Source organism: Anas platyrhynchos, chromosome 1, assembly GCF_047663525.1.
Source record: "Anas platyrhynchos isolate ZD024472 breed Pekin duck chromosome 1, IASCAAS_PekinDuck_T2T, whole genome shotgun sequence".
In the NCBI taxonomy this organism is placed as follows: domain Eukaryota; kingdom Metazoa; phylum Chordata; class Aves; order Anseriformes; family Anatidae; genus Anas; species Anas platyrhynchos.
The window spans coordinates 151,257,615-151,274,817 of record NC_092587.1 but is presented as its reverse complement, the minus strand read 5'-3'; the positions used below and the strand labels follow the sequence as shown (position 1 = coordinate 151,274,817).

General features: G+C 37.7%; 1 protein-coding gene across 2 annotated transcripts in view; it reads right to left on the bottom strand.

The window, feature by feature from the left end:
• The window catches only part of NALCN (sodium leak channel, non-selective), a 228,476-nt gene that overhangs the window by 164,285 nt on the left and 46,988 nt on the right, over window positions 1-17,203 (bottom strand). For both annotated transcript variants that reach the window (XM_038173435.2, XM_027443733.3), the window contains exon 7: window positions 13,207-13,361. In XM_038173435.2, coding sequence (XP_038029363.1) covers window positions 13,207-13,361 — 155 coding nt within the window. The remainder of the gene's footprint in view (window positions 1-13,206; window positions 13,362-17,203) is intronic.

The window sequence follows — 17,203 nt, the reverse complement described above, 5'->3', positions numbered from 1 at the left end:
GACACAAAGCCATAGGGCAGCAGGGGTAGGAATAGCTAGCTCAGTAAGAAGCCAGCACTACTGCTGGTGCAAGTGATCTCTACTGAATTGTATGTGTTCTCATTATTATACTTGTGGTCTCCTTGTAATCACAGGGAAAAAGTTACTTACACAGAATTTAAGCTTATATAGCTTATATAGATATAAATATAGATTATAAGCTTATATATTTGAGATACATTAAGAAACAGTGCATGAAGTTCCATGTCAATAAGAGATTGATAAGAGGTGATTGATATAAGTTACAGTGGAAAGAGTTACAAAGATGTAACTAAAGCTTGTATTTGACCTGCCTCAACTTTCATTTTCTTAAAACCTTCTCATAAGACTTCTCTCTTCCATCCCTTCACCTTATGACCAGTGACGGTTTATGGCCTTCAACTTAACATCAGCAAGCATGTTGTTTTAACACCACCATCCCTATCACACAAATATTTATCAGAAGGCATATTAGAAAGAAAACTTAAAAACAACTACTTTCAAAATGATATCTAACCAAAACATTTTGGTTCACTGTGCAAACCATTCTCTCATCCTGCCCAGGTACAAAAGAGAATGAAAGCAAGAACAAGGCACAGAGCACAGGTGTGCCATGTAGAGTACTATTATATTGACATGAGTGATGTATCAAACTATACATAGCAGAATAGGATGGACACCAGCAAAGATCCACGATTACAAACAAAATTGAGATCAGAAAAAAAAAAAGTACATTTTTCTGGAAAGTCTTTCTGGAAAGTTGTTTTATCCCCTTACAAAGCCAACTACTTGGCTGTTGAAACTAACACCTAATACCCTGAAATGCCAGGGGAAGTGTGTTCCAGCAAATTCTCTTAGCAGCAGTAAAGTTTTCTTCGACTGTCAGTACAAGACAACTGTACTAATCTATTCACATTAGTTTCACCTGACTGCCTGGTTTAATGCAGGACTCAATTACTGTGGGATTAACACAGCAATAAATTAAAATTCTGGAGGATTGCTCAAATTACTTTTAAGTTCCCAAAACTCTTATGACTTCCCACAAACCATTTGTTAGTGTAACAGAACTATTATTTGTGCTATTTGTTGTGTGTCTATGAACCATTAATAAAAAAAAAAAAAAAAAAAAAAAGTAGAAAAGGTCTAATTAATGAGGCAACTAAAATGGCATCACTGAGGAAAGTGGGAAGTACCCAGAAACACTGAATGGCTAATAGAGTTAGCTGGAGCATCCCACTATATATTTTTTTTACTCCAAATTCAGGCCACCTTTTTACTTGTAGTGTATTTAAGATACAGTCCTTTCTAATCAGCTGAAACTTTCTCATGAAAGGCTCTTTACTAGTATATTCCTTGATAAAACTTAATCTACATCACACACAAAACAATTCAGAGCCTGGAAGAGACTGAAAATTTTCAAGAAATATGCTCCCAGATAAGAGTCTGATCTTTGGCATTGTGTTCCCTTCAAGTGAAAAATGACTGGCTTTCTCCTTTCCACATGCATCTATAATCCATGCAATTTAACTGACCTACATTAGAGAACCTCTATTTTAAAAGGACACTGCTTGTTTAAAATGGAATTGTCATACTAAAGAACAAAATTGAAATAAACTGAAGATTTCTCACAAACTATACCTCTTCTGTGGAAGGCTCATCAAGCCCTCAGGTTTGAAAGGCATTTTCAGTCCTTCTATAGCAATAACAATTTTGCTGTGTCTCAGAATTTTTGCTAAACAAAGGTAATGGTCCCTCACCTTAGACCCACTATTAGCCTCCATATACTTTGTAACTGATATATCTCATCTCTGTCAAGAAGAAATAGTGAATTACATGTATTTGTCTGCTTTTCATAAGCCTCAGTACATATATTTTCAAAGGATAATGTACATAGATATTTATTTATGTAGACAGCTTAGAGAAGGTATTTAACCCTGTCCTGTCAGACTGCAGGAGCAAGTCATTTACAAAGGACAACCAACCTAATTATGACCAAAGGAAGTCAACCAGTATGAGCCAATCACTCTGTGTCTGCCCAGGAGAAAGCTCCATATAGAGGCTATCTGTATTTCTAAAACTAGTCTGCTGCTAGCCAGTCATCTTGAAACTGAGAAATGACTTAAAATTTTGTATTTTGATTATAAGGGTTACAAACCATAAAATAAACTTAAATTTAAGTGGCGAAAACAGATACAATGAGGATAGGACTGTCTCCAGGTCAAGAAATAACTTCAATGAGGCAACAACCCAGCACGAGTGTCTCAGAGCCCTCCTAAGACTGCAGCACAAATGTTCCGACAACACTGTATCTGAACAAAACAGAGATCTCCTTTTTGGAGCTGGGCTAAAGTACAAGTAGCAATAAACCATAAGCATTCATTTAAGGGGGACAAGTGAGTAGTATAAGGCAGGATATCCTTCCACTGGAAGACCACCACAGCACTAGTCAACAACACAGCCATGAAAAGTATAGGATTGGTGACCTGCTTGGAGATTTTTGTGGCTAATTTTAATATTCTTGCTAATATTTCTCATTCAAAATGGGAAGAAATGGGATTAATATATAACGTTCACTTTGCAGAATGTGGAGATGGGTGGAGGGAAAAAGCTTATTGCTGTCATGTACAGGGTGCTGTTTGTTACACCGTGTTTTACTGTGCAATGTGACATAAAAGTATGAGAAGCAGTACATGAACAAGGCGTCAAAACCGTCATTACTTGGCAAACGGAATAAAAACCCCTGAAGTTCTGAGAAAAAGCATCAAGGAAAATATACCTCAATAATTTTGGATCATGACAAGATTCCCTAAAATGTTATTTGGACTTGAAATAGCAAGAAGATTTCTGGGAGAGGAAAACTTGATCTAGAAGATACTATCTTGTATCCTGTAGTCTATAAAAGATATAATATTAACAAAGAACACAAAACAGCATAAAATATGATTAACAGAGATTCTGACACTTTCAGGCTCACATGATGGCTAGAATTACACATTTTGCTGAAGAGCATAATGCAATAGCATGTTAGTGGGCAAAATCCTTGTAGAAATAAGGTCATTATTGTACTTTCTGAAGCTAAGCCTCTATGGAAATTCAGTTTGGACCCTCAGTAAAGGGAAGAGTGGCTAAACAGTGAATGGCATTAAAGGTGACCATGAAGAGAGAGGAGTGTTTTGTCAAAAAGTGTTATTTCATATTTTGTTAAAACTGAATATAATGTACATATGCATTTTCTTTAAAATGCAGGAAGGAAGAACAGGCTTAGAATCATTAAGAAATATTTGGAGAACAGAAAAAAATGTATACTTAAGAGTAAAGTCAAACAACACTCACGAATATAAGTGCTAAAATACAGCACAGATATTTATAATGAAATAAAACACTACCGATGACCATGGTTGCTTGGTATTATTTATCTTCTGTTATCTTTTGTTTAGAGAATAAAAGTGTCAGAATAACTAGGGGAAAATAAAGCAAAGGACAATGACCGTTCCTCCTATACTATGACTGGAGGTTATTCATTTCTCAGCAACACACAGGACTTAGACAAAACTGTCCAGCTAAATAATATATAGACCCAAAGATACCTCTGAGATGATTTAATTCAGAACTAAACTAAAAGAATTTAATATTAATTTGCATAGGAAAAAAAAAAAAAAAGCTGAGATTTTCATCAAGTAATTCCTGTGCCAAAACAAGTACATTCTGCTTGGGCTTTGGCATAGTTTTAGGAAAGATACCAAGTGTTTTCACTTCAGGACTTCCTGGTGGTCATTTCTATAGATAGTGAAAATTAGTGATTAAAAAACTTCATTTTCTTAAATTACATTTGTTTATGTTCAATTTATAGCCACTGTATTGCATAAATACTTTTCCTGCTAAATAAAAAGAAAACCCAGAACAAAAATGAAACCCCTAAGACCTTCTATCATTAAACTCTTTTTGATGGGAAACTAAAGATGGCCTTAGTATGCAAGTCCTTAAGAAGCTGTAAGCAGTGAAAACACTGTTGTGCCTTAGGCCTACAGAGGGATTTATTAGTTTACTCCCTTTCACCTTGTTTGTTTTACCTAAGGAACAACCTGAACTTGTTTACCTCATTTACACAGCGATGGCTCCTTGCCCACAGTGCTCACATCCTTGTAACTCAAATCATTTCCCAAGAGGCAAAGCACAACAAGGAACCTAAACTGTTCTGATCTTGCGTACACAGGGCAATCAAACCACTTTCCTTAGTCCTTCGTGGTCACCAAAAAGCTGTATCATCTTCTAAAGCTGCCTATTCAAAGGTAGTCTAAGTCTAAAATAGGTTTATTTACATGCCAGGATTTAGCTAGGTAGCAGTGTCTGCAGGGCTTGTGGCAGCAGGCGGCACACAAGAGCATGGACACCCCTGAAAGCTCATTCTGAAGCAGAGGACATGCATAAAGAAGGAACAACAGAAGAAGAGTACAAAACAAGGAGAGGCAAGAAAGAAGCTACTCTGAATCCATCACGGCTTCTGTGCCCCCCCTCACCTCACATGGGGTGAAACCAGGGACTGGGGACAAGGATGTTGGCCCGAGAGGTGTGCTGACTGAGGCTGAGACAGGAGAAGGAGGGAAGGTATTTTCCCTTCTCTAAGTGTGTTTTTCGCTTCTGAATACCTAAATCAGTTATAAGAAGTTTATGGCAATTAAACGGGAATAAGAAATGAAAAATGAAATTCCTTGAGCAAAGGCTGTTTTGTGCACAACAGTGCCTCACATGGGATCAGGGCCATATTGCTCTCTGCAAGGTAGATCTAGGTAGGAAATCCAGTAAGAAAAACAAAAACCTACCACCATATTTAAAATAATGGTTTTCACAGGTTGCTTAATCAGTGGATTATTGGGGCATGCTTTAAGTCATTTGGGTTCACCTTTAGAAAATACGACTTTTATCTCTAAGCCCTCTATAGCTTCCCTAACTACATTCTGGTACCTTTATACATTAGCATCGTTACCACTTGTCATGTTACCACACAATAATCACACAGGTCACAGTCATGGATGAAGGCCTCATTATTAGGCACTTCACATGCAAGCACTTGAATCAAAGAGCCATATAAATGGAATGGCATTAGACTTGTTTATCAAAGTATTTAATAGTGTGATGCACTTGCTTGGATAAAATGGAGCACTAAGAATCAATACATACTATCAAATGTACACATTATCTATGGAATAAAAGTCTTACCCCAGGTTTTGATGAAATCATTACTGAGCCAGTGGTTTTCATAAAAGCTCTGCCTTTGACTGGTACAATTAAGTGGAGACTCTGACTTAATTACATCCACTCGTTGCTTTTTATTATCCCAGATACCAACAGACTCAGAGCCAAGGGATTCAGGCTGTGGTGGTGATGCTGCTCTGCATTTCTGGCCCTCTCTGGCTTGTCTAAAACAATGCTGCCCTCATTCAAGTTGGGTTGCCGGCGTGAAAGCACAGTGTGGGGGGAAAGCAGCTTAGGCAGCTGAAAACACCCTTGTAATCCTTTTGACTATCAAAATTTCCTACTTTGAACAAATAACCCACAAATATTTTTACTCTGTTTATTAACTTGAGGTTAACTATTCCTCACAGACGTGAAAAGCTCAAAGTGGGCAAAATAAGTAGTTGCCCAAGACTACACTCATAATCAGCTGCTTCCTTTATCTATGCCAGGAAAGACCAAGCAGTTGCTAATACCTCCCCTAACAAAAAAGATGGCTTCATCAGGTGCGTGAGTGATGGAGAAATGAAAACATCAGCCTCTGTCACCAGTAACAGGCTCTGTTCCTCATCCAGTGTCAGCAGGAATAGCAAGTTGGATTTTTCAATATTTTCTTTTATGTTGCTGAATCTTGTTAGCATTCAGCCTCCTAAATGTTAAAGGTGCTTTTAAACCACTTTCAGTGGAGAAAAACTGGACGTAACTCCAGGGAAGAATGACAAAAAGCAGGTCTTTATAGTAATCCCTCTAGTCACTGTGTCTTTGTTCCTCACTTTCCTCAGTTTTCTGCACCCAAATTTATGATATAGGTGTCCACACAAGCAAATGGACTTGTAGCTTTAAATGCTTGTTGTTTCCAGGAGTACCTAAGTGGGGATTTGGGCTGACTTCAGCTTTTCTTCCAGGCTGGTTTGAGCATTCTTCCTCCCTTTCCAATTTGGCTTTCATGTGAACATCACACCTCACCACCCAAGACACAACTCAGCCACTAGGAATTCCAACCCTACAGACAGACACACAACCTTTCAGAAACATGAAATATCTCTTGGAAAATATATTTAATTGAGTGTGGCAGAGTGAGGTGCAAAAGCCAGATTCATGGCATATTATCTTAACCCTAATTCCTTCCTTCTGAATGGTAGAACTAATGGCACCCTACTCTTCTTCCATTTTAAGTGCTGTGCCTTTTTAATTTAAACCTGTTACACACTCTCTAACTCCCTCTAAGAGGTCCACATTTTTCTTGTGCTGGGGGCCCCAGACCTGGACACAGCACTCCAGGTTGGGCTTCACGAGGGCAGAGCAGAGGGGGATAATCACCTCCCTCGACCTGCTGGTCACACCTCTAACTAGTGTAACTCCAGCATTTGGTGAATAAAATTCCAATTAATGGCTAAACAGAAAGCTATTTTGATCCTTTTACAAGTCTTTTATTAAAACAATAGCTGTAAGTGAATGGAGGAAGTTGATTTCAGCCCCACAATAATATTTCCATTAACAAATATTAAATTAGGTTCACTTTTAAGCTATTCGTGGCAGACATTTTTCACAATGACATATATTTCTCCTAATTACCAATTTAAAAAAAAGACTCTCTACTGTTGGCAAGACAAGAATATGTAAATTCTGGGTCACATATTTTAAGGGAAAAGTTCTTATAATATGAATGTGAAATATCTGAGATCTAAAGCTCTGTTGCTGTTTTATAGCCCATGAAATGAGATGATATTGCTGGCTCATTGTACCATCAAACGGTGTTCATTGTTACTGTGAGTAATGTTTAATTCAGGTTTAACTTTCTTATGTGTGCTTTGAAGCACTCCTTACCATTGAAATTTTATTATTTGTCTCCGAGATGCAACATGTATGTGTTTATCTCCTATCCGTAAAATGGACATTAATGTGGTAGTCTTGGCAAACACTCTCCACAGGTAATGGAGGTAATTATTATCATTTGGTAGGGTATTGGCCCTAGCAAATAACAAATAGGCTGCTGGTGCTAGAGTATATAATAAGATCTGATTCTCTCCTCAGAATGATCCTTCATAGCATAAAACTTCTTTCCCTTCCTTCGCAGAATATTTTTTAACTTCTAGGCATCTCTGAAATTTCTTTTCCTTTTGAGAATATGTTAAGCACTGTAAATCATGAGAAAGTAAGTCTCTAGGATTATGTGAAGAGTAAAATTGGTAATGTAGCTGCAAGTGTACATCTGTAGATGATTACAGATGATTGCACCCATGAGACATGTGAAATGATTACTAGCCAGATTTTACAAAAATCTGAATGCAAAAGGATCTGCATTGTATGGAAAGCATAGCCGAGGAGAAAAACTGCCCAAGATCCAGCAACAGGGTAGGGCCTGGTACTTTTCTGCTTATACAGCACCTTTTCCAGCAGCATCCAAGCAGACAACCATACCAATATTCTTAGCATGGCCCTGATAGCAATTCCTGCTGTCATTGACTGAACGTAGGCACACACTCAGACAGTGACATGGAAGGCAGAATTACTTGTCATAGTTCCCCAACCGCCAAGTCTTCCATGCTCTTGTCTAACTCAACAATTATATTTATGCTTTTTAGATATATCAGGTGAAAATACTTGCACAAATACAATCACCTGCCCAATGAATTGTACAGTAACTGGGATTTATTCATAGAACAAAGGTCATTTTTCTGAATATTTACCCCAAGATTTTTGAACACGTCATGGTACTGTCATGGTATGGTCATTTTTCTGAATATTTACCCCAAGATTTTTGAACATTTCATGGTACTGTCATGCTGTCAGCTACACCCTATGGGATTAAACATTGCTAAGAAAAACACAGACAAGAAAAGAGTAAAATCGGAAAGAAGAAACAGGCCAACTGTGAATGCACCTGATGCTCTCAGTGGGAGTCAAGGCTGAATGCTGCACTAATGTGAAGCAAACGTCAACCTTTTTATAGCAGCCTGAATCAAAAGCAGCTAAGAAGTCTGAGAAAGAGAAGAGCTTGACAGTACTATACAGGTATAGTCAGTAGTAAGGAGTTTTGCCTCCCACATCCACACAGTCAGCCAAGCCTTCCATTCATACCCTTTCTTTTACTCCCACTCGGCCCCACAGGTAGTATTCAAAAAACATTTCAGGCATCCTGACGGATAAAAGACTTAATTTAACATGAAGGTTCCCATTGCATAGGAGCAACACCTACTTAAAAAGTCAAGTTGTGTGTCAAACTGTTGGAAAGAGTATTCAGTTTTCTACTGAGTTCCTGAACAACTTCCTATAAGAAAGCAGTAACTCCTTGTAGCCTCCCATCAGCTGGAACCTTATGTATCTCAAACCATCTTACCTAGGGGGCAGATTACTCTTTCTCTGCTATTACTTCCTCCTGTCTCAGAACTTCAGAGTAAGGGACTTTGGGTACTGAGGCCTTAACTAATCGATTTTCTGCTCCATGTTTCATTCATTGCTGGTTTCATAAACAGGTCTAAAACATACCTCCATGACTGTTGCCTGTAACTTTTCTAGAGGTGTAGCCAAACAGAACTGCCCCGATTTTTAATAACTTCACTCTCATTAGAGGTTACACTTGTAAATTCATCAAAATTGATCAGTGCTTTTAATTTCATTCTACATCCTAACTAGAAACACGTATGTTGAAGAAAAACAGAGGCATTAGCTGTAGATACATGCTGATGTGGCCCATGTTTGAAAAATTATCACGAACATCAGGCCTAAGCAGGATATTAATACACGTTGACATTTTGCAGGCACTGGAGAACTTATGGCACAAATCTTACTGTATTATTCCTATACAAACACAAAATGGAAGCAGTTTCTATAAACAGAGGAGAATCATTCAGTCCTCTGCATATTCATTTTAAAAGGTTTTTTAAAACATCTCTTAGAGAAGAGGAGGCTCCGGGGTGACCTCATGGTGGCTTTTCCATACTTAAAGGGGACTTACAAAAACAAAAAAAATGGAGAGCAACTCTTTGCTCAATCAGATAATGACTGGACAAGGGGGAATGGTTTTAAACTAGAAGAGGGGAGATTTAGATTAGATGTTAGGAGGAAATTCTACAGAGGGTGGTGAGGCACTGGAACAGGTTGCCCAGAGAAGCTGTGGATGCCCCATCCCTGGAGGTGTTCAAGACCATGTTAGATGGGGCCCTGGACAACCTGATCTAGTGGGTGCCATCCGTGACTATGACAGGGGGGTTGGAACTGGGTGATCTTTGAGGTCCCTTCCAAACCGGGCCATTCCATGATTCTATGATTGTCTCACTATGACAACATACAGAAACATGGCTAGGTGAAACTCACTGTTCTGTGATGGGTGCAAAACACTTTGCTAAGTGACCTTATAAGCAGCTACTAATGACACATTGTCAGAATGGGAGACTATCAAATGAGGTTCCATCAGTCTGTTCTTGATCTGGGTTATTTACTTTTTTCACTTTTGACCAAGTTGATAAATTATAGAAAAACAAATAAATTATAAGCATCAGTGTTCAGATAAAAATAGACTTAAGAGGTACAGAAAGTATTCAGGAAGAAAGAGTTAAAACTCAAAAAGATCTTAGCAAACTGAAGAAACAGTATGAAAAAAGAAAGTATAGTATTCAACAGAGACAAGTGCAAGGTTCTACATTTAAAAAAAAAAAAAAGTAAATATACAGGATCCGAAACAGTGATGGCAGCTTTTACGAAAGGACACAAGGGTTGTAACAAACCGGAAAAACACATGAATCACCCACATCATGCTGTTGTGAACATGGAAAACATCTCACTGGGATGTAGAATCCGTAATAAAGCTTAAAAACACATGAAGTAAAGGCTTTACTGGAATATTCTGCCAGTACTGCACTTCAGCAAAGAGGTGAATCAGCCAGAGAAAGTCTTGTAGAAGGCCAACAAGAATAATTTAATGCATAAAATTTAAGTCATATAGCAAAAGTCCAAAACATGTAAAACTACATTGCCTATGTTTCCATGGAGGCTAGAAGAGGCATAATGATAGTCCTTAGACATGCAGAAAAGATTTTTTGAAGTTTTATCTATGTCCATACTGAACAAGATGAAAAATTACAATCTTAAGTCACAGAAAGAAAGATTCAGGTTAGACTTTAGGAAAACTCTTCTTATGAGTATAGACAATGAAACAGTGCAATAGATTGCCTGGAAAGATTGTCTGCTTCAGAAAGAAAGTGGATAGACTAGATTATCTTGACAAGATGACTTCAAGCACTATTTATCAATAATCTGTAACTATGTTCTTCCTTAAAAAATACATGTATGCAAACAAGTATACATAAAATAGATAAATATAACATGTCAAAATCAAATATAGAAAACCTGGAAACTCTGAAGTACCAAAACTTATGCTATCTTTCCAACTTTCATCCCTTTAAAGCTGAGGTATTTGTAAAAGTGGGAACAGGGTATGGCCAAAATTCAGGGATTTTCCAAATATATTGTTACTTACTTGGCATATCCTTACAGTATAAAAAACTCTTAAATTAACTTATATCTAATTAGGACAGTGTGGTTTTCACCCCATAATGAAATTGTAAAAAAGCTTTCCCTTTCTGTTTAAAGAAGAGAAATGATCAAATATTCATAACTTGTACTTATATACTGCAAATTAAGTGGCACTAATTATACAGTAGCTGCCAAACTGCTATGCTCTTGTGATTTTTGTAATGATATATTTCAGGAACCAACAGGACAGGCTGCATATAATAATATGCAGAAATAAAACATCAATGAATGTACACAATAAAATACTGTAATTACACAGGAAAGATCTACTTCATTACTTACCTGTTAACTACATATAAAGGTACATCACAAAATGGAGATTTATAAAATATTGATAAACTTGCTGGTTATTAACATGTTTTTAACATTCCTAATTTAAGGAGGCTTATTTTTGTGGCAAAGCTGCTGTAAATTACCCAGTATTTTAAAGTTTAGCAATCAGCTTTCAATTGTCAATTTCTGACTACTGTGCTGAGAGGCGCTTATCTCCTGATTAGCAACATCTAGACAAAAACAGCGTATTAATGACAATTTTCCTACATCTATTAGCAACCTTTGGGCTTTCAAACACAGCAGTCAAAATGACTATCAATAAAGCACAGGACTATGCCTCAGGAGAATGGAGTTTCAGCCACTTTTTAAACCTGTTTTATCAATTAAGGCACTGTTGGACAAATTATTTCACCTGTCGTTGCCAACCTTTGGTTTCCTTTGGATGCCTTGCCATCATTAAAAATGTTTATTAAGCACTCAGCCTTGTTCAAATCATCCATATAACTAAGCTTATCTAAGGTGTTGAAACTATTTTCCCTAGTGACCAGGTAGGCAGCTCGAATAACAGCTTTCAATGCCACAACTGATAAAATAAGAAGAGTGATTTCAATCTATCTAAGGCATAATTCTTCTGGTGATATACCAGAACTAGAGAACTTGCACATGGATGTTTTTAGCTTCTAGTGTGAACTCAGCTCATATTTACCCTGGCATGGCACTATGACTTAAGAACCTGACGGTTGTCTGACATATCAGACAAGGTTGTCCTTTGAGATCTACTGAAGAAAAATTTCATATAAAAGGTATAAAATTTCATATAAAAGGTTTCATACTACAGGTACTGCTATTCAGCTAGCAGTACTGGTACAACTGTTACACTCGTGGTTTCTGGAAGAAACGAAATACAACTTTGTTGAAATCATTTTTTATTTTTTTTCTCCTCAGAACAGGAGAAAAAAGAAGAGAACAGAAATGGCAGTTTCTCTTCAGAAATTCTTTGGTATCACAGAGTACCTGTCATAATAGGAGACTACTTCTTTTAAGTCACTGGCTCGTTGAGTACATTAAGTGGCCTGGGAAACAACTGAAGTAATTTCAGCTGCAAGGGCTTTCAGTTCTCAAAAAAATCCTTTTGGATTGTAGTCATTCCATCAGTAAACCTTTTTATTACCTTCAAGTTCATCTGAGGCCACGATAACAGTCTACTGTCTAGAGCTCAAGCCAGGAAAAATGAAGTATAAGCTTATCAGTCAGAGAGAGGCATCAGAAAGAATATGGCCTGTAGGCATGCTTTTTCATTTGAAAGGAACTCCCTACCTGTACTCATGAAAATGTTCAGCTGCAGGCTCCTGTTGGACCTTTGTCTGTTAAATAAATGTGAGATAACCACAATTTTCTGATAGGATAACCTGCACATTTTCCATTCGGATATGAATCCTGCCACAGATGCCTGTACTGTTGCCACCTTTCTTGAATTACTGCTCTGTGTTCCCTGTGAGGATGGCACAACGCGTGCCAACTAGCAGAGTGCATTGTGCTGGTCATTCTGAGGTGTTTCTCACAGGAGAAAAATTGCACCGGTAGTACAATATCTATCTGCCTGACTCTTGGTCATTTTACTGAATGCTATTCTGACTTAACACAGTTTGGATCCAGGTTGTCACAGACAAACATGATCTCACTTTCTCCCCCTCCTCCTTAGGACTGAGAGGATAACTTTAGTACCAAGTAATTCTGTGTGTTTTTCCTTTTTCTTTTTTTTTTTTCCTTCTTTTTTTCTTTTTTGCATAGGAGTTACTACTAAAATTAGACAAATAAGGTGAACTATATACTCTAAAATGGATCATAAATAAATCACAGTAATTAGTCATCGCATTTGCATATTGGTGATAATCAACAGCTGACTCTTTTTAAATAAAGACATTGTTTTAAAGTTATTTAAATCCTGGGAACCCAAGCAATGTAAAAATAGATAACTTCATCATTCCAAAGCAAATAGCACAGCTTCTCTTTCTGGCATGTGCTCTACTTGAGCAGAATACTGATTGCACTTGATATCTTTTCAGCACAGACATGAGCTATCTGTTCTACTCATTTCATAAACATTTTTAAATGGATACTGAAATGGATTTTACCAGTAGGACAGACCTATCTCATTAAAGCCACTGTAGCCCAGCTCTTGCCTGCTTAGTCCCAGATCTTCAAGGTCCATGCATTTAAATCCAGGTGGGCACTGGTAACCTTCTTCTAGCTCTCTGGAACAGTGGGTGTCTGGGATAGCTAAATTATTCCAGGTTACGTTTCTGTGAAAAATACAAAATTACGGTGTTACATAAATTCAGCTCAGAACAATACTAAATGCTTGAAAGCAAGAGGGCTAAAGTGACTTCAGACCTATAAAATGACAGTACAAATATAAAAAAAAGTTTCATACTAATACTTAGAGACCTCAACAGAAATGGAGAGTCTTCAAGACATACGAAAGTTAACATAAGAGCTGTTCCAACTGCGTTTTCATGAAATTTGGACACTTACTGCTTCAGACACCTTTGGAAATCTTGAGAATGTGTTCAAATCTAGGGAAAAATGTGATTTTGAGTTCCACAGACACTAGCTGAGCTAGCTTTGATATCTTTTAACAGGATCATTGTGAATGACTTGTCATCCATGTAAGAATGTGTTAGCTTCTTGTACCTTGGTTGGGCCAGGGTTCTACCAGAGATAGCTAAATCCTTCATATTGCACGCATATAGCCATGGTCACAGAAAAAGTCAAATCATTACACATCTAGTGTAAGTACTGCTGTGACTGAAACAGATGGGATTCACAACACCAATAATGGTTTGGTAAAACAGGTGGAAAAATAAAAAAATATTCAAACTGGTTCAAACTGATTTTTGCTGGTAAATATAACACTGAAAAATAGAAAGACATGGAAAAAAAAAAAAAAAAGACAGCACTGCAATACAGCATGCTAGCCAGTGAGAGGCCTCCCATTTTTTACTGTTGCCAGATGCTGAGCATCACTTGTCTTCCCTGCTCCTCTGGCACATTGTGTGAGCTATTGAAGAGGCTCTGTCAAGCTGCACTGCAATTGGATTTTAGGTAGGTCCAGTGCAAGGGGACAGTGAAGTTAAAAGGTGAGAGAGGACAAATTTGTGGCTCTCTGGTCTGTACCTGTGGCATATACACATGAGTATATACACAAGTACTCCCAAACTTCTGTAAGAAGAAGCTCAGGCTCCTCATAGGCATTCACAGCACACCATTGATAATGGCAGTAAATATGCAAGAGAGAGAATCAAAACCTGCTCATCCCATTTCCCAAGAAGCGGTTTAGTTATAAGGTACACCTTAGCAAAGAAAATTCATTCTGAGCAGGTTCCTGCTAGGGCCCACAAAGCAGCACAGCACAGAAGTGAGGATTCACATTACTTGTGCTACGAGCCAACTGGGTAAACCAAAGAGACGTAAGATTGCAATATGACAGCTCCAACTGCACTGAACAGGCACACAAGCAAGCAACATCATTTTTCTCCCTGCTTGTACTCTCTCTTCTAACAAATGGAAATCCTGATTTTTGGCTCAGTCCCAGAGCAATTTCGAATCAGACTTGGAAAGCTAATCAGGGAGAGTTCCGGTCTGAGGAAAAAAACAGTCTGTAGCATTTCTCCATTCATGTTCAGGATGATTTTGACTTTCTAGTCACAGCACAGAATTCTGATATAAAAACACTTAAAATGAATTACTGAAAGTTACAGAGAAAATCTTGTAGTATTCACCCCGTTATCCTAAGGCTCCAGACCAATGCCTTAAAATTCATCACTTTAATTAATCTTATTTGTCCACAGAACAGGTGAAATTTATAGCCTGCCTTTTAGTATAATTAGCATTTTATTGTTCTTCTGAAAGTCCTCTTCCTTTAATCTAACTCACAGATGCATTTTGACAGCTAAATTGGGTGAACAGGAGTCATAATTACTTTATTTTTCTTGCCTTTATGCACTGCATGCGATAGCAATAGATTACTATAAACCTGTCAGTGTGAAACTAAAGCTTCCTACACAATTTTTCCTGGGCAATTACAAATACAGAGAACAGTGGCTGCACCCATTCTGTAGCTATTTCTTCATGATGCCTGAGAGCCATACATATCTGCATAGATGAACACACAGACACATAAATGCCTCCAGCCAGCGCTATAAAGGACTCCCCAGAAATTTTGCTATCTGCTTAACTAGAAAGACAGATAGATATACAAGCACGTGTACCTATTTCCATTTTTGTAAACATGTTTAGCATACATCACTCAAGGATTCAGAACTTCTTCTGGGCACCTTAAGTTTTTTATACTAGAATGTGTTAATTCATACCCATTTGTATGCTTTAAATACTTCAGGTTTATGATACAAAAGCCATTATAATATAGGATTATCATAAGACAACATTTTATGAATATTATCAGAAATGTAAATTAATTCGTTGACTCAGGCAGATGCAGAGCCCAGGCTACTGGTAGCTAATGAATTTTATATTATGGTTTTCATTAGAAAATCCCTCAGATTCAAACAACTAGCTGTGTGAGGGCTTGTTATTAAAAGTATTGCTGGCTCCATCATTACAATGCAAAGCACTCGTTTTAAGGGGTTCATTTAAACCTAGTTCATAGAATCACAGAATGGTTTGGGTTGGAAGGGACCTTAAAGATCACACAGTTCCAAACCCCTGCCATGGGCAGGGACACCTCCCAGCAGACCAGGTTGCCCAAAGCCCCATCCAGCCTGGCCTTGAACACCTCCAGGGATGGGGTATCCACAGCTTCTCTGGGCAACCTATGCCAGTGCCTCACTACCCTGAAAGTCACTTTTGTATTGTTTTCAAGTCACTTTTTGTATTTTGTTTTCAGGTCTCCAGAAGAAAAGCTGTTTCCATGCACCAGGTATGACTTATACTAAAAAGGAGGAATCTCTGATTATAGTACCTGTACCTATACAGGTATAGGCTTGTTAGAACCAGTGTCACTAGGCAGTTTATGTTGTGGTTCAGGATAGCAATAAGAATAGATTAGTCTACATGGAGTAGACAGCATTAGACTGCTAATCTAGAACTGGTTATAATATCACCAGTCGTTTCCAATACAACATGATTTAAAATATTTTACACCTTCATAGACCATACTTGACATCAACTAAAGACTGACGTGCTGATTCAGCACATAACTAGCTTCAAGCATCTGAGAAGTTCTGCTAGGCAATGTACTTAAATACTTTGCTGAATAGGGTGCCTAGATAAAATTACATACACTTGCAATGTGAAGAAACAATTCGTCCTAATATACTGAGTACTTCTCTGCATGGTATTCAACGTGTGTGGAGTACAGCATCAATCCAATAGGTGAGCTGAGAAATTAGTTCAGCACAGGAATGCAAAGTACACACCAGGAGATAATTGACTCCACATTGCTCGATCAGAATCCATCAATACCAAGATTGTTGCCAAAGACATGAGAGCGCTTCTCTGATATGCTTTTAACTGCCTGAAGAACTTCCTGACTACATATGCACTGCATATGGTGTACATATCTCAAGAAGAACTTGAGGCAGTACATGTGCCCCTTTTCTATGGCATCTATTCAACAGAAATTGAGAAAAAAAAAAAAAAAGAAGAAGAAAAAAATTTAAAAAAAAGTATTTTTTTTTCTGGTATTCTATTATTTTTTAAAGATATCACAAGAAAGCTAATTGAAATTACCAACTTACTCATGCAGTTTCCAGACCCAGAAAATTACAGAAAAAAAAAAAAATATATTGATAAAGTATAAAAATATTGCTCCAAACAGTGAATTAGGTAAAGAGTTCAATAACTAAATATGAATTACCTGCAGCTGAACGATCTTCTGTGTTAGACAAGAACAATTCTCTCTGCAATAAAAACAAGCATTTCAAGACTGCAGGCTAAAGGGTACCCCAGGGTTCAGCATGAAGTACCCCAGGGGTCAATACTGGGTCCAGTCCTGAATGACTACAGATGGATAACTGCCTCAAACCCTTCAAAGTCAAAAAATGATGGTTCCTATGGTCAATAAACCAACTCATCAGTCTTGGTTTGTTTTCCCCTTATATCATCCTCCAGTTTTAGACCACAG